The sequence below is a fragment of the Patella vulgata genome, chromosome 5 (genome assembly GCF_932274485.2).
Source record: "Patella vulgata chromosome 5, xgPatVulg1.2, whole genome shotgun sequence".
Taxonomy (NCBI): Eukaryota; Metazoa; Mollusca; class Gastropoda; family Patellidae; genus Patella; species Patella vulgata.
The window spans coordinates 16,818,680-16,837,603 of NC_065883.2; the positions used below are offsets into that span (position 1 = coordinate 16,818,680).

The 18,924-nt window shown below is 31.4% G+C and overlaps 2 protein-coding genes across 2 annotated transcripts in view; one reads left to right on the plus strand and one right to left on the minus strand.

The window, feature by feature from the left end:
* The window catches only part of LOC126821533 (protein jagged-1), a 68,477-nt gene extending 57,175 nt beyond the window's left edge, over positions 1-11,302 (plus strand). Inside the window, exons 18-23 of the mRNA XM_050549980.2 lie at positions 161-274; positions 403-527; positions 860-1,126; positions 2,386-2,517; positions 3,758-3,920; positions 4,557-11,302. Coding sequence (XP_050405937.1) covers positions 161-274; positions 403-527; positions 860-1,126; positions 2,386-2,517; positions 3,758-3,920; positions 4,557-4,978 — 1,223 coding nt within the window. The 3' untranslated portion in view covers positions 4,979-11,302. The remainder of the gene's footprint in view (positions 1-160; positions 275-402; positions 528-859; positions 1,127-2,385; positions 2,518-3,757; positions 3,921-4,556) is intronic.
* Positions 11,303-12,328: 1,026 nt separating this feature from the next.
* Positions 12,329-16,370, minus strand: LOC126821717 (protein ARV1). Its single transcript, XM_050550204.2, has 6 exons — positions 16,180-16,370; positions 15,812-15,931; positions 15,041-15,206; positions 14,335-14,410; positions 13,651-13,799; positions 12,329-12,490 (listed from the first exon to the last, which is right to left on the minus strand). Exons 1-6 carry the CDS (start codon positions 16,285-16,287, stop codon positions 12,384-12,386), a joined length of 726 nt encoding a protein of 241 aa, XP_050406161.1. The 5' UTR covers positions 16,288-16,370; the 3' UTR covers positions 12,329-12,383.
* Positions 16,371-18,924: the final 2,554 nt, after the last annotated feature.

Here is an 18,924-nt window from a genome sequence, read left to right on the forward strand (position 1 = left end):
TTTTTATTTTATAGTTATCAATGAGTGTGTTTTTATTTTATAGTTATCAATGTGTGTGTTTTTATTTTAAAGATATATTATCAATGAGTGTGTTTTGTTTTTGTAGATATCAATGAGTGTTTTATTTTATAGATATCAAGGAGTGTCATTTTATTTGTAGATATCAATGAGTGTGCCAGTAGTCCATGTACATATGGTTCAACATGTTTAGATGGTATAGGTGATTATACTTGTATCTGTCCTCCAGGTAGAACAGGCAAAAAATGTCAAACAGGTGAGAAGCAATAATTTATTGACAATCAAAATTTCAGTTTTGTTTCATCGATTGGTAAATTGTTTTAGATGATTATGAGATTTTTTAATGTGATTGTCATGAATTGTCATGAATTTGATTAATTTTAGCTATTGGTCAGCTTCCTGCACCAAAATCGTGCCTTCACAACAGAAGAATATTTGAAGATAGTACTAGCTGGCAATATGAATGTAATGCTTGCGTCTGTAAAAATGGCAAAGTTTCCTGCTCAAAGGTAACTATATGGATAGAATTAGATCATCATCAAACTGTTATTCTCTCATCTACATTATGGCTGGGGGCGGGGAGGTAGTTATATTGGGGGAGGTCATAGCCCAATATAAGGATATCTGCAGATCTCAGACTGTTAATTCAATCATGGTTGTGACACCGGTTGCTGGTTGTTTAATAAGTCTTACATTTATTTCATTGATCCACAACATTGCTCATAAGTAGCATAGCCAAAAGGCAGCCGGGCACAAAGGTGCTCGGGCAACTTATTATTTCTACCAATTTATAAATCTTCTATCATTTAAGCTTACGTGTGTTGATATTATTTTAATTTAGTTATGGTGTGGTCCAAGGAATTGTTTACCTCACCCTAATAACAGTGAACCTGTTATTCCGTGTGAACCAGATCAGACGTGTGTTCTACTAACAGATGAAACATGCTTCACACCGCCATGTATACCGTATGGACAGTGTAAAAGACTGGAGAATATAAAAGACCCAACACCTCATGGTGTTACAACTAAATGCATTCCAAATGCTGAATATCTCAGTAATAATTGTGCTAAAATCACGCTTGTGTTTGACAAGTCCAAAATGCCAGCAGTAAGTAGAAATTTGTTCTGTTGAGTTTGTACAAAAAAATGCCAGGATTTTTCCATAGGATCAGTAATTCTTTTTCATATGTCAACATTTCATTGGGGACTGGTATTATTCTGGAGTAATACTAGGTACCTAAATCAAGTGGATCCTATCGATATATTGCGATATATCATTGCTGTGGATTTAATCTTACCAATATTATTGTCAATTGGATCCCAAGATTGGGTTGCTTCTCTAACCTTGTTACTTTCTTCTGGTTCTTAATTTTCCTTCAATTTGGCATAATGATATATATATATATATATATATATATATATATATATATATATATATATATATATATATATATATATATATATATATATATATATACCATGTGTTAGACCTATATTTGTTCATTTGTCATTTAAACCCTATGCGCCAAGAAGAACCTCACAGACTTTTCAAGACCATCCTTCACTGGGCCTGACTGACGCCTCTGACAAGGAAAGTGTGCCTAGTTGTTTGGAAAAACAAACTTTGACATTTGGAAATCAACATAAGTCGTGTTTACACTTGGCTGCAATAAGCGTTCCGTTCTTGAAACCATTCCAGGCCACGATAAATTTTAAGAAAATGACCTGTTTACATTTCTCTACAATAACCGCTCTCGGAACCATTCTAAGTACACTATAAAGTTCCACAGAATAGTTAATTTCAGTCCCTATGCAAATAACCCAGATGAAAACATTTATGGCGGGTGATTTAATTACGTTTGACACTTTCTTTATTTTATTTTTGTTATTGAGAGTACGAAAGAAATCTAGAAGGAATGGTTATTTTTAAAGCGATTTGATTTCCATTTTAAATGAGTTAGCAGTCTCTTCGGTCGCCCATACAGTTCCTTAAGCAGCCATTTTGACAGAACTATCAAAGCTCTCAGGGAAAAAGGTCAAGGTTCATTTGAGGCATGCGCAATAATTCTACTGAGAACCATTCCGAGAATCTGAGACCACCTCACTTCAGTGGCCCAAATTGGAACGGTTCTTAGTATGGAATGCTAATGTTTGACCCGTTTACACTACAAAAAAAATTACCGTTCCATTCTCGGAACTGCTTCTGGTACGCTTAAATTTGTAATGTAAACAGGGCTATTGAGTGGGCTGAAATGCTGCTGTATGGTCAAAATTCTCCTACTTTGAATAGTACATGTAACCATAGAAATAAAAATTACCATTAAACATTCTAATATGATTGATGTTCTTTAACTATTGTATTTGCAGGGTGTATCTATTGAGAATATTTGTAGAACAATTCGTGATCTATCCATTCTACGTCACATTGCTCGATACAATGAAGTCTATATTCTTTGTGGTATTAAAAAAGATCATATCAACACAGTGGAGGTGACACTGGTAAGATATTTTGTCTACTTGTAGATATCAGGGCTTTCGCATTAAACTTTTTGCCAGTCAGTCAGTTTTTGACGTATTTAGTTTAACTCGGATAATTTTTGTTCTGCCTGGTGGGGGCGGGGGCGATGCTCTTCGAACAAAACCTAAGTCTCCGCAAATTCAAGTACTATGTAGATGAAACTTGGCGTGCTTGTTCCTTGGACATTTATGCATCAATCGACTTTAGTTCTTGAGATGACAGCAATGACATTGTGCTCTTTTCCTGGCCCGCTACGCTCATACCATCCTCGGTTACCCAGTGTACTCATTCCGTTCTACTCCACTATACTCTGGGTTAATCCATTGGGTTTCCATGATTTCAAATTATCTGCCCTGGCCTAGAATGTAGCTATAGTCTACGAACCAATCAGAAAACAGTTTACAAACCAATCGTTTCGCCTTCGTTTTTAATAAGGGTAGATAACCATATTTATGTCCATTTACTGAATGATTAATGTAAATATTGTATATATTTATAATTTATTTATATTTAAGTTGTATTATCAAAATCTGTAGTATGTGTTGTTGATTTCAAATATGTATAACATCTATAAGTTTGACTTTTGTTATTATTATTACTATTCGTTCTTTGTCAGAAATATGTCATTCTGTGATGTTTATTATTATTGAAATTATACTTGGCAATTTGATTCACAATAACTTGACTACGATATCACGTGGACATAAAATTCCGGGAACGAACGAACGAACGAACGATTCTAAATAAAACTAATGACCCTACATTATTATATGAACGTCTGGTCTTCGTTAACATAATATATACTTGGTTGTTAATAAATACGCATTTAGAATAGGCCAACTCCTAACATTGTCCGATGAGAGTTACTTACCTTTGCCAACTTCCTTTTCAAATAGCAATTTATGGGATTGGTCGGTAAAAATAGCACAATCATCAAGGGCGGATAACTTGAAAACGTGTCTCCCCCCATAGATTAACCCAGGGTATAGTGGAGTAGCACGGAATGAGTACACTGGGTTACCAAGGATGCGCTCATACTTGTTTCAAAGAATATGACAATTTTTAGCATTATCCAAATATATTTTAAAGTGTTTTTACACATATATAGGTTAAGAAATAAAAATTATTAGTCCACAATGGACATCCTGCAATAATTGTATTTAAATATTTTTGTTACAATATTGTTCCATTTTTGTATTTATGTTACAATGTATATTCTAGTCAACAGATGATGTTGAACCTAACAGTCCAACCAGACCATCTCTTAAATCAACAATAGATAAAGTAGCCGATATTATTAGTCATAAACAGAGTAACAGTAGCGCCCTTGCAGCCGTTACAGAAATACGTGTAGAAACAACTATAGTCAATAAAGCTTCTGCAGGTAACAAAATTATATTATAAGCAGACAAGTAAAATGATGTATGAGTGATGACAGAGAGAAATGGGTTTAAAGTCCACTTGACACAAACCAAAAAATATTTTAATGGTGTATTTTTTAGTTCTCAGCAGAATTATTTTAAAAAATTGCTAATTGTGGCAGATAAAAAACACTATCAGATAGCAAAATTTTTGGATCATAAATTTAGAACTCTTTTTGTTCAGTTGTTAATAGGAGGAGGCAAATTGAAATTTCAAAATAATTTGAATAATTTGATAGTATATTTCTAAGTTATTCCCGAATTACTTTCAAATATATGAAGTCTTCATGAGATTTTCATTGTAGAATCATAAGAAAGATATTTATTTCTCACTTGTTTTGTGGAGTTATTTTTTCATTTAATTTTTATTTTTAAATCTTTAAAAATTTGCTCTTGAGAATTGTTGGAAAGATTTAGATCAGATGACTTTGCTGCCAGTGGGTGTTTTGGGGGATCTGATAAAACTTGTCTAATTTTGGTAATATGATGAACCTGTGGTTATTTTGAATATAGCTTGCATGAGTTACTTTAAAGTTAAGTTCTTTGTGATTTATAACGACTCTTTCACTTTATTACATTGTCTGTGTGCTTTGTTTCAGCATCTGGATATCTTATTCCATTAATTTGTTCCATCATGATCCTGTTGGGTATAGTCAGCATAATATTACTCGTCTTGTGGCATTACAGACGCAAAAACAAGCGCAAAAGACGAGAAAGTTATCTCAGTGAAAACAAAACAAACAATGAAACAGAGGAGAATATCCGACGTTATCGTAATCCGTTGTTTGGAACGGATAAAGGTGGGGGAACATCTTCCAAGAAAGTTCAAGATACAGAACTTAGAGATATAGACATTGAAAAATATGAGAAGAGTCCACGCAGAACGGTATCGTTAGGCGAGTCTTCAACAGATTTTAATGACTTTCGGGAAAATACCCCGCCACCAAAAACTGCCCACAAAAAGGACATCAATATACAGCTTTCACGAACTCTTCAGTCAGAACGAGAAGTCATTGTGTAGTTCAGGACATTTAGTCTTTTTAATTATTGGTGCATATTTTATTCAATTTCATTGCATAGTCTTGTCGTTATTCATCTCATTTTCATTTTATTCAATAAAAGAACAATTGTGGATCTTCATAGTCGTGGGCAAACAGCTGTGCTAAACAGAAATGTGTTGTGTACAAGACATTGTGTTAAACTAAAGATTTGTTGAAGTCATGTTCATCGGAGACAATTGTGCTAAAATTTGTGTTAAGTCATTTTCAAACAATTTGTGTTGTAGTCAAATACGGTTGTGCTAAATATAAATTATGCTAATAAAACATAAATTCATTTTCAGTGCTATTCATACAATCATGCAAAACAAAAGTTGTGCTAAACCTGAAAGTTGTGCTAAACCTAAAAGCTTGTGCTAAAAGTTCAAGTTGTGCTAAATATTTTGTGCTTGAAGTTTACCTTGGATACGTTCTATGTAAAGGTTTTACATTAAAGTTGACATATCATTTGGAGTCTTCATGAGTGCATATCTTGTGCTTTTAGTTTGGTATGCTAAAAGTTTAGTGTTAGAAAGAAGTGCTTCTTTGTGTATCTATTTGTTATGTTCAGCTGTGGATCTTCTACTCAATATACCAGTGATTTAAACTGAACACTAAAAACAATAATATTAATTGTTTATAGTGGAACAGAACAATATACAATACAAACATGACTGTGTTCAAAGCAGATTAAATTTGAAACAAGTGGAGTAAATACATGGCGCTATTATAAACAATGTAGTCCAAAAATTATGCTGAAAACAAATCTATAGGGCAACCCCTAACACAAAATGAATGTCGACCATCATTGAACATATAAACTCTCTTAATAGAGTAAAAAGTTTGTACTTATATTAAACAGTATTTTATGTGTTCCTTATATGAATTTGTAAAGTTACAGTTATGTGAATGTATGTATATATGCTATACTTTTTAAAGTTTCACTCCAAAATTTGCAATTGTGAGTCATTTCTTGGTGCTTTTTACTTTGTATAATTACAGCTTGACGTGTTTGGGTAGACTCAATCAACTGACTACACCAATGTTTTCTAGATACCTATTCTAGTGTGTATTTTACACACGTGGGCTTCACTATAACGCTCATGTTGGGGACCATTAATTTCACCCAACCTTTATATTATAATATAATACAAAGGAAGACTTCATTGTAGCGTTGACGTTTGGGGTCCACTGTCCATAACCATACTTTTCAAAATTCTGGTCATATATTTAATAGTAGTAGGTGGTAAATAAGTTATTGTCTCCTTTTAACATGTTTCAGGATTTTCAGATAAACAGCCCGGATAAGTTTATTTAATATCAATGGCGTAATATGTGAATACAGGTGCTGCTGATAATTTTGTACTCAAAATAAGGGAACAAATCATGATTTGAATGAATATAATAAAAATAAAAAGCGTCGAGCAGCCTTAAGAGAAGATAACTCTACTTGATTCATAATTTACAATGATGAAATGGATGACAAAGCCTAGCTTTGTGTTTATTTCACAATTAACTGTCTATAAACTAGAAGTGATAGAACAGAAGTATTGTTTGGAAAAATGTCTGAGTGTATACAAAAATGTTCATTCAATAATTTGCCATTTGAACTTTGTAATATAAAGAAAAGTCATGATGTCGTAAATGTTTTGTTATCGTGTCTGATGTAAATATGTAAATTATCTTGACTCATTTTAAACTATTTATTTATTGATTTAAGATGTGATGTGTTAAATAATTAATAATAATTTATGAAATCAAATAATTTATTATACGTCTCCTTATTCCTTTTCATCCTTATTACGGCAAAAAACCTATGAAATGTGTAACAGTCAAATGATCAATTTATTTATTTAGTTGGAGGATGATTTCAAGCTCTTTTCTAAAATGTGATGAACCCTCCTTTATCATGTTTTGGAAAACCACTTTTCATATATTTCTTCACATTTTTATGTTCAATGATTTAGCCATGGATAGCGTATAGGCAACGAATAATCCAGAATGAAACAAAAACTAGCAAACAAAGACACTTATAACTTTGCCCCACTTTAAATTTAATTGCAACTGAACTTATAAGTAAAGATACATTATTGAAGATTTGATAAAGAGCTGGCGGTTCTCACTAGAGTAGTTAAAAAGTAGATGATGTAATTAAAATATGCTGAAAATTTCAGTCAAATTGCTTCACTCTTAGCCGAGACATTTTTTGCATTTAATTACCAACAAACGTTGAACAGCAGAATGGATTCAAATCCAATGAAAATCGAACACATAAAATGGCATTGAGAGTTGATTATGGTCTTTTCATGTTAATAATTGTCTAATTAATAGTTTATATAACATTTCAGGCCTACTGAAAGACCTGCAATTGGCAGATTTACCTCTTGCTTATTGTATTTTAAGGAACAAATAAAACATTTGTTCAACATGAAATAAGTTCTCCACTGCTCAAGGTTTGTAATGGAAATTCTTTAGTCAGATTGAATATTTGATCAGAGATTTTGATAAATAAACAAAGAATTAATAAATTTGGTAATATGATCATTTTTGTTTTTGTCAAAAAAAAACCCAAAAAAAAACTGAATTAAAATAGAAAGAAACAATTATTTGGAGATTAATGTTTTGATCAAAGTAAAAATGCTTGATTTGTTAATTAAAGACCTTCAATTTTTGTTATCATTAATAACATCTTATAGTGGTGTAGTAATGTATGTTTGTATGTATTGTATGTATGTTTCCATAAGCTTGTGTCTATTCACTTAACTAAAAGACTTTCCTATTTCTCCCTAAATTAATTTCGGGAGGAGAAGGAAATTTTCTTTTGTATTTAAATCTAAGCATTAACCTTGTTTGATTCTTTAAGTAGAACACTACTAAATATGCTTCACAAATTTTTAAAATTTCCATAAAGAAGATGTATTTTTGCTCTGCATTTTGATTGTGCATGTATACATGTATTTTTTTCATCCATATTTAAATTGTCTTGTCCTTTCTTAATACATGATGGTAGCTTCAAAAATATATTTACAAATTTCCATGCCTTTTAAATGAATGGTGGTCCAGTAATTATTTTATAGACTATTTCTTTCTATGTTGGCCTTATTTTATTTTTGAATTACTGGAAGGCAGTTTATTTGTATCACATAGTTTCACAGAGACAAAACGATGCAAATCAATTTATTTATCAAACAATAGGCAGCAAAGTTATAATAATTGATATATTTATGCACCGGTATATTTGAAATATTGACTTTGATTTTAGAAATATAAGTGTAGCACATTTAATAAATTTCACCAATCTAACTAAAATGGATATTTTTTGTTACTTTTACACTAAATTGTAGAAATAAAACCAAACAAATTGACATCTGATTTAAATCATCAATAAAAATCCTTAAACAGAAAATAATAAATTTATAAATATACATCAGTGACTATATAAAGTTCTAGATTATTTGAAAAGTGACCATCTTTCCAAATAGGCATAAGGGAGATAACATGGATAATATGTCTCGCCCATTGAATTGATAATCTTAATATTTAATATACTTTTTCATTTACTGAAATAGATCAAAAATACATTTCTGTTCAGTTATTGAAAAATTTTGAAATGGTAATTCAATGCTAATATTTTTAATAAGTTTCTTATTTTTAGTTTGAAATAGTGTGTCAAGGGAGATAATTTGTGTTGCTTTACTTCCTCCACACCCCCCCCCCCAAAAAAAAGAAACAATAATTTCTTATTTTTTGAAATAGTGTGTTTAAGGAGATAACTGATGCAAATTGTGTTGCTTAACTTACCCCCACCACCCCAGAAAAAAGAATAAATGATATTATCAACCTCGTTTAGTTTGAATTAAATTCATAAGACATTAATCTCTAGTTTTACATTACATGTATTGCTGTGCACAGATTAGAAGAGAAAACCATTCTTTTTCAGTTTAATACAAAAGCATTAAAACTATTTTGTTGTATCAAACTGATTTTAATTACTTTTAAAAAATTGAAATAGGGTAAAAATTTATTTCATTATAATTGAAAAAATTGGGTAAATTTAAGACAATCATACTGTCTTATTTTCATGTAGTTATTGTTTCTTTTTTATTATAGCTTATCACTGCCAACAGTGCTCAGGTTTTTTTTTTGTCCACATTTAAATCATTTTATTTATCATCTTTATGTGTATTAGACCAATTTAATTAGTAGGCTACAGTAATAATCATCTTTTCATCCAGTTATGTGTCATATTTATTTTATTTTGGAAAAATGTGAAAAACATCCTAAAATTAAGGTATCATGAGATGGAACCACTGAAACGTTATTAAGTTAACTGGTAATCCGAACAAGAAAACTTAATGTACATGTAATGTACTACCAGGTACTTTGAATAGAGACTGCAATTTTTTCTGAACAGAATATTTTAGTTAAAATTTTATGTAATAACAATTACTAACCCACCCAATATATCAGTTACAGCCGTCCTTGATAATCAAGACATTAGATTTATTGTCCAGTCAATTAAAATGCTTTGGTTACAAATGATCTATAATACCAAACTTTCAGAAATGTTTGTTTTAAATACTGAAAAAGGGAAGAGACAGGATAAACAGTATTAATCTATTCATTGACAGTTCTCAAAACTTGCTCTTAAATGAATTTGTTATTTTTGCTTTAAACCATTTAATAAATTTGAAAGTCAGATGAAAAAAAGAACTAAAAAAGAAACAAAATTATAGAAAATATTTTATGCTTTGTAAGAAATAGGGGTTTGATAATGAAAGGAATTATAAATTGCCAGTAAGTGTAAGATCCTATATAAAGGCAGCGATATTTAACCTTTATTATTATAGAAATATTAAGATACAGAAGATCTTATTAAATTATAAAATAATACGGCAGCAATCATTATTATTACTACTTTATAGATATTTTCAATGTGTCATTATTTAGAGTTTCGAAGTATGCATCATTTACTATTATTCATACTGCTGTGTTGTATTTCAATGCATCATGATGTACTTCAAATTCAATGTATCATGATTTACTATAAATTCATTGTATCATCACAAGTAATGCTGGTATATATAAGGTATTATATCATACAATTCAATGTATTAATACACATATGCATCATTAACTGTATGGTTTATTAAATCATCACTATTATATTCAACATGCGCAAAGTTAACTTTTCAATGTATTGTTCTGTCAATGCGTCATTGTTTAATATATTCAATGCGTCATCAGCTATTTTCATTTTATCATCAACAATAATTCAAAGCATCATTTCACATCATAGATACATTAATTGCTTTCATGCATTATTTCTAATTCACAGTGTATCATTTTGTTTAATTTAATGCATATAACAATGCTGATGTATCATTCGCTGTAAGTAATTCTGATAATATATGTATAATTTGGTGTGTCAGTTTTGAATTTAATAGCTATTAAATTTTAAGCATGTTGACAGAACTTCATGGGGTAGATACATTACTACACTTTTAATGTTTCATTTCTTTTATTGAACATATTTAGAGTATTTAATGCATTATTGGTGCTTTTTTTCCTGATATTCAATAAGTATCATTACTATGTTATACATCATTACATACAATTTGAGATGCTTAATTATTTAATTGAAGATGTTTTATGTAACATTTGTCAGATTTATCATGCATGTATCATCTTAATGACACATAGATATGTTCATTCTTATTATAAATGATACATCCATGTTGATTTGTCACATAATATGTAGTGCTAAATATTTAATGCTTCGTGAAGGTATTTCATTGTTTGTATTGAACAATTTGTAATTCAGTTACATGTATATCTATTTCGGTAATTTGATAAATCTTTATGCTGCTGTACTTGATATTAAACATATCATAGATATTCATATACTTTTCTCTCGATATTGGATATTGAATAATCATCTCACAATATTAAACACATCAATGTTGTAATTTGTAAGATAGGAAATGCATCCTGTTGACCATGAAGATCTTGTTAATGCCTTTATTGACACACACCTAATTTAAATAGGTCATGACATAAGGTGACACAATAATTAGAATTCCATGGTTTGCAGTAACTAGGCATTTTTAGGCCAACTTCAAGTTTGCTGATTACTTAAGCCAACTTAAAGTAGGATTTGTGTTAGGTTTATCATATAAATTAATGAAATGTCTCATAAAAATCAATCATGTCAGTTTTTATCATAAATGTTAAATCGTGTGTGTGAGTGTTTGTAATATTGTAGAACAAATTTCAATGTTTGGTCAAATTTTGAAATAAATCTTAAAAGCATTTTTCTTGTGTTTTCTTTATGTCAATAACTGAGAAACTTAACTGGATTAAAATGTAAATCCAATTTGTTTTTCCTTTTTATACGCCCACATTTTCATGTGGACGTATATTGCTGTCGCCCCTGTCCGTCCGTCCACAATTTGTTTGTGGACTCTCTACAGGTCACAATTCTTGTCCGATTTTGACGAAACTTGAAATATAGGTTTATCCCCAAAAGATCTTGGCTGCTTTCGATATTGGCATGTATCAGATCGAAACTTCATGGATTATGGCCCCTGTTTGTACCAAAAATCACGTTTTTAGCTTGTGGACCCTATAGAGGTCACAATTTTTATCCGATTTTGTTGAAACTTGAAATATAAGTTTATAACCCAAAGATCTCAGTTCCTTTTGATATTCGTGCATATCGGACTGTAACTTCCTGAATTATGGCCCCTGAATGTACGGAAAATCGCGTTTTTAGCTTGTGGACCCTATAGAGGTCATAATTTTTATCCGATTTAAAAAACCGTATTATGATATCACCGTTACACCCTAAGGAAGGTTGAGTTCAAATTTCGTGAAAATCGGACCAAAATTGCCTGACAAAATGGCCGCCGTTTGTACGCGAATAGTGTAAAAATATGGTAAATATGCCCTACAGTGTGCTATGAGTGAAATTTTGACCAGTCAGTGGCACTACAATTCTACTGTTATTTCAAATTCCAACTGTCAAGGGTTTATTTGTAACTATTTTTTGTCCCATCCCAACGACTAGTCACTGTCCTTGCTAGGTCCTCCGTCCTGCACCCACTACCTTGGAAATTCCCTGGAAACTTTCTTGGCTAATACAGAGATCAAACTTAATGCCTTACTCACTGAGCCATCATGGCTCTCAAATTAGTAAAACGTAAATGGTCTTAATGACACTGCCCTGTAAATTTAAGAATCCTAACTATGGAAACCAATGACAGCTGAATATTGATTTTTAGTTTAAATTAATTGTAAGGGTTAAGGATTTCGTGAATAATAAAGATGTACTATTAAAATATAAACTTTATAAAACTATAAATTAAATATATACATGTATAAAACATATTAATTAATACTTTCAGGCAACACCAATAAAACCATATTATGACACAATGTCCCTAATCCAACAATGAATAACAGTTGAATTAATCCAAACTCTAGATTTGTTGCAACTGAAAAAAAATGAAAGTTTAAGTTTATTCTATTTATTATAAAGCACTGCAATAGATTCATTCAATGGTGCTAACAATTAATAAAATATCATTCACTACATGATAATTAATTAATTTGGAAGACAAGTTTTTAGTGATTTCTATAAACGATCTAGTGATTTAAAGATTTTTATCCTATTGAGTAATTCATTCAGTAATCTTGAACTGGCAGTGTTCAAATGTTGTATGTTTTGTAGATGGAACGAATCATGACTGGATGTTTGAAGATCATGTCAAATATCATTTAGGGTTAGGTTTAAGTAAATCGCAGGGGGCAGGGTTACAGTACATGTAGACTGGAAGCAGTAATTTGTATTCTCCACAAGAAATAAGGCCCCTGTCACAGTCAATGTCGGGCACATGGTAAGCTTTATGTAAGATCCATTTTTATGACTGCAATATTTGGTTGTTTTTTGTCAATGTATGCTTTGTAGTAACAACAATATAGCCATAAAGGTGACACAGCATTTTAAAGATTTGGATCACTTTTGAAACATTTCAAAAATCCCCAAACTTATCAAATGACCCATTTTTGGTTCCTTCCCATCCTGATGCTGGTCAACTTTTTCAGAAAATTTCAATTCTCTACCTCAAATACATTGTAGGAGTAAAGAAAATTTGTACCTACTTCTCCAACAATTCCAACTGTTAAGAGTACATCAATGAATGAAAATGAAATGAGATGAAATGACTTTTCTGCATTAACAAGGCTACAGAAGATGGGCATACACCATGCAGTGTGCTATAAAAGAAGGACATTTTGCCTGGACAGCAACATTTCCGGCTACTCTTCTTTCAATTCCAATTGTTAAAGGTTTTCTTAAGTGCATGCCAACATGGACACAGGAACTCTGTGTTTTGTCCCATCCAAACACCTAGACACTATTCTTTGCCCTACGTCCTACACCACTAACAATGGGAAACCACTCTGGAAAATTCTGATGAAATTTCTTGGGCCACTCCAGGATTGAACCCAGACCTCCTGGTTAATGAGTTGACACTTACTCACTGAGCCTCTGTGACTACTACAGGGGGAATGATTGAGTACCACAGCCCTCAGTTTTCTAATGTGCTATGCTAAAATAATTAAAGACCAGGATGTAATATGTAAAGCAACATACCTCTTAAAGCCTGTATATTTGATAGCAAAACAAAGAGTTGACTTAATCGTAGATAAATTATACCATATGTCTGTCCCCATAATATAGCTGGTATAACTAATATCTTCCCACAATTAGATATAATTATAGATCTTATTAACAATGTCTTTCTGAAATTAAAACAAGACTATGTCTTAAAGCCATTGATCATGATTTTCATTTTTCGGACAATATATAAAATATACTCAAATTAATTATTTAACTTTAAATTAAGAAACAATAACCAGCTTGAATTCAATCGGATTAAACAGACTATTAGAGGATGCCAAAATTTTCAATTCATCATATCTTTGTAAATACTAAATGAAACTGAACCATTTTTGGATTGACATTCCTTTTTTAGATTCAACTTTCACATAAGTGTTGTTTTCCAGTGATTAAAAATCTCTCATGTGATGATCGATAATTGTATGGAATTCATCCATGAATCAATGATGGAGTCAATATTGAATCAGGTCGAAAATATTCTTAAGCTCAATTTTAGAGACAAGGGTGGAGAGCTGCTGCCTTATTTGTCTTGGATCAAAATAAAGACATGATTATTTTACATGTTTGAAGATGCTCAGTCATCATTGTTTTCCTTTAAGTGACATAAACATAAATGATAATTTTTATTAACATGTTAGGTAGAAGATAGTATTATACCTGGAAGAATTGGATTCTTTCTTTCTCTCAGAAAATCTCATTAAAAATATTACAACACTTATATGAATAAACCATTCTGAAATAAAAAGAGATTATAAACTTAGTAGATTCAAGATTCAAGTGTTTTAAGAACTGACAATTAATGTGAACTTTCTGTTGTATTTTCTGATCATTATTTAAAGGAGCTAAATCGCTAACATTTGGGATCTAGAAATTGACACAAGTGGGTCGCAACTCATATAATACTGTAATGTGAATGTATATAAACTGATATACGTTCAATGGTTTCCGTTTTTACTCTAATTTCAAATCAGTTATGTTCCGCGAAATAAGCCAGCAGTCTCAATCGAATGCAAATTTCTAGCGCCTGGTTATTTCAGTCTACATACGCTGTTTGGTTTGGTGCAATATGTCTAGCCTCGTTCCTCGAGTCTCTTGCTAGAACTGGGGCTGAAACGCATTATGGTACACGATTCGTGTACCAATGGTAAAATGTTTATTTTGTCTTAAATATTGGATATCAGAAGCCCATCTTTTTTCCGGTAAGATCACAGCATCAATGTTGATTTAAATTGACAAATAATTTGTGTTTTCAATGTTGAAGATTTTGGATGATATTGAGTTCGAGACTTAGCTACTTTAAGCATACATGTACTGGTAAATAAAATACTGTTCTATGGAGAAATATACTGTAATAAAATCTTACGTATCATAGCTAAAAAATAATTCCAGTACAGGTTTAGTTCGAACGCTGCATAGAAGACACGATCTGGTTTTAATTTTTCATTAGAAAATTCTGATTCCTGTAGCATGAGCTTAGTAAAGGCATCACAAAAAAGAAGACCAATTGTTAGCTTTATTATACTCAATACCTAGAAAAAAATACAAAAATACAAAACTGCTAAATACTAGAATTTTAAAAATCAAATATGTTAGCTTACAGCAGAAGCCGGTTCTACTAGTGCTTTTTGACTAAATTGACTGAATTTAACTACCGTACTAATAAAATAACTGACCTAACAACTTGCATTGGATTTCAAGGCTTTTATATTGTTTGGTCATGATCATACATTTTTGATATGTATGATTTTTTGATATGCCATATTTCTTATGATAATTAAATCATACATCAAAATTTATTGGTTTTTCTTTAAAAAATTGTTCATTTTAAGCACAATTATTGCTTTTCGAGGAATCAACCAATCATATGTTGTTGATATTTGAAATTAAGAAGTTGACGGTGATATTGATTTTAAATGAAGGTATGATAATTCATGTTCAATCGTGATTTCCGATAGGGGTCGTGTTAATGAGTATAAATAAACCCAGCAAAGTTGAGAAAAATTCTCAAATGGATTCCAATGCGTTAGGTGGACATATAAAAATAATGTTGGTAGTTAGGCCTATTAAGCTTATTTATATAAACAGATATCAATACAAATTTTAAATTATAAATTTTTGAAACACTGTAACCCACTGGTTGTTTCTGATTGATGAGAATATGTCTGTAGGCTGGTATCTTTAGTAACATGGCATCTAAATATATAATAACTGGATCATATTCTATGTATTTATCTACAACTTCATCACATTCACTCTGAAAGAAATAAAAACAACTCATAAAATAGATGGATACAGAAATCATAATTTCTATGTAGGCCTACCAGTAGGCCTGCGTAAATTACTTTCAATCTTAGCGCTATTTAATTAACTAAATCTGACTCTGAGCAAATTCATCGTAGTTATGTTGCTGCCCTGGCAAATTTCGTACCAATGGCAATAGCCTAGGCCTATAGGCCTATCATATGCCATGTAATTTAAGCTATACCACCCGTACCAACTTACACAGTGTTCTATTTTTATGATTTTCTTGTTGTCAAACTCATGATATAGTTTTAGTGCAGGCTTCCCACACACTATACATCGAAATGGTATATTTTTTTTATCCGTCATTTTCTTAAATGACTCAATGTTCCATAAAAATTAATAAATAACACAACAAATCTGCATCCCAAGAAATGTAAATAAACGTTGGATAGATAACTCTGTTTTGACAGGATGTTATCTCCCTTGCTTTCAAAGACGCTGTTGTGAAATTATACAACGTGGGTAGCATTTCGTATTTCTTCGCGTTATTATCCTTTCTTATTATATAGGACCTTTTTGGACATAAACATGATCAGTGCACGAAATAAAAATTCGATGTTATATTTTCGACATTTTGTCTCAGTGTTTGTGTATCCTATCGGATGTAGGCCTAGACCCTAATTAATGCTGACCGGAATTTCAATCCACCGAAAAACGCCGATTGCCGAAAAGTCGGGGAAAACGTGATTAAGAAGATCAGGATTTTATTTATTTATTTAAAAAAGAAAGAAAATACAAAAATTAATAGAGGGCATGCATTAAAATATATCGGCTTGCTTGAATTTGTTATATTAGGGCCTACCAGTAGGTTGCATACAGGCCTACTTCATAACACAAGAAGTTCATAACTTGCTACTTCATACTTGGTTTAAGCCTTAAAATGTGATGATGGTTATTATTGTTTTGCACCCATCTCTTCTTACATTTGTCCATCTTCGATGATCAAAATTCAGTATTAATTATGATACAAATGAACCATGCATCGAATATCCAAATTCTGTGCAACTCATAAATTAATATTGTTCAGACCCATTTAAAAAATTATATGTAAAAATAGGTTAAGTAAAGTGGTAAAATGCAGTACTTATGTACTGTATACAGCATCTTATCGAGTGTGGAGTTATAGCCCAGTTATTTTTTTTTTTCGTAAAGTCTTCCCAATACAACTTTTTAGCTCTTGTTCTAGAACGTTTTGGCTATAATTCTATAAAATATCATTAATGTGTAAGTCTGTACAATATTCTATTATTTACAGTACATTTAATTATTATATTTTGCAGTACCCATACACTTCCTTAATGTAACACATATGTAGAATACACAAAATGTCAACAGGAGCAACAGCAGAATCGAAGACAAGCGGAAAGCGGAAATCACTTGATGAATTTAAAGATTTAATTGACAATGAAGAGTATATTTTACGTAAAAGATTACCTGCGCGATTACCAAAGCGGAATAGTGATGTGTATGTGAGTCGCAAGACTAATTTCAAAGCTCAGTTAGATAGATGCCAGAAAATTCTAGATGCAGAAAATGAAGTGTTTGTTCACGGACTTGGACATGCTGTGAATAGAGCTGTAAATTTAGCTCTTCAATTAAAAGAGAGTGGGTGTGGTAGCGTTGAGATATCAACACACACATCAACAGTGACATTAATTGATGATCTTGACCCAGAAAATGATGATTTAGAACCTGAAACTTCAATCAGATATAATTCCTCAGTTCATATTCGTGTTTACAGACTTGATCCTAGTCAGATAGATACATTACCAGTGGTATCAGGGTCTGCATGACATCAACATCATAATATTATACAATTAATGATGAGATTAATACTGTTATTTTGTACATAAATTTATAGAATTAAATAATGTAAAAATAATAATGCGATATTAATTTTTCTGCATATCCATGAGAATTTCTAACAATGGACTCTACGTAAAGCTAAGAACTCTTTCTAATTTTATTATTATCCTTAAAGTTGAACCATTGTCTTCAAAATCTCCTAAATTGACAGATTTTGTGACCTATTTCACTATTAATTCCCAGCTCTACAATGCCAATTATAAATAATATACAGGTATATATCCTTCAGCTGTAAAATTTCTTTTCAAAATATATCTTGTTCAAAATTATGCACTGGTAATCTTTGAAATAGACAATACCTTGATGATCAGGGTGATATTTCCTTAAACATTCCACACTAGAAAAAACTTGGGGGTAAGCAAAGTTATCTAAACATAAGTTAAGGAGCAGGTTCATTGCTGCCAATTTAGTCTTCAACAAGAAGAAGGATGAAAAATGATATACATGTATGCAGTTTTGATGTGGTGGTCCCCGCCCCCCTCCCTCTCTCTCTCTCCTTTACAAGAATTTTATCTTTGTGATCTTATTGAAAAATGTCTGATTTTGATAATGGCATTTTGACAGCTGCAAGGATCTTTTTGTAGCTTACAGATAAATGTTGTTGCCGAATTTGATGAAATGCAGATCAACCTTTTGAAACTGAAGTTTGATGTATATGATGTTCTAAAGTTACACTAATTTTACTGTGCTAGCTGGGGGTATTAAAATGTTAGATGCGAGAAACTCACCAATATTATGATTGTTCCTTATTTAAATGAAGTCGAGCATAGGCCCTGTTCATATTTTACTTACTCTGCAATTTCACAAGTCATGTGGTACATGTGTATTCTGCCTGTGATGGGGTCTTTAGGTACAATCTTATCTTAGAAGAACAATAGTAATGTTATATTTCACTGACTTGAGTGATTTATGTATTGGGCTGTTAAAATATCTGTTGTTGCATGGTTGTGAAAGTTCCCCCCAGAATTTCCAACATGGTTTCCACTTGTCAGACGGAGAGTCTGACAATGAGAGTGTCTAGTCAATCGGATGGGATAAAAAAAATCAAGGTCCCATCATGTTGGCATGTATACCTGT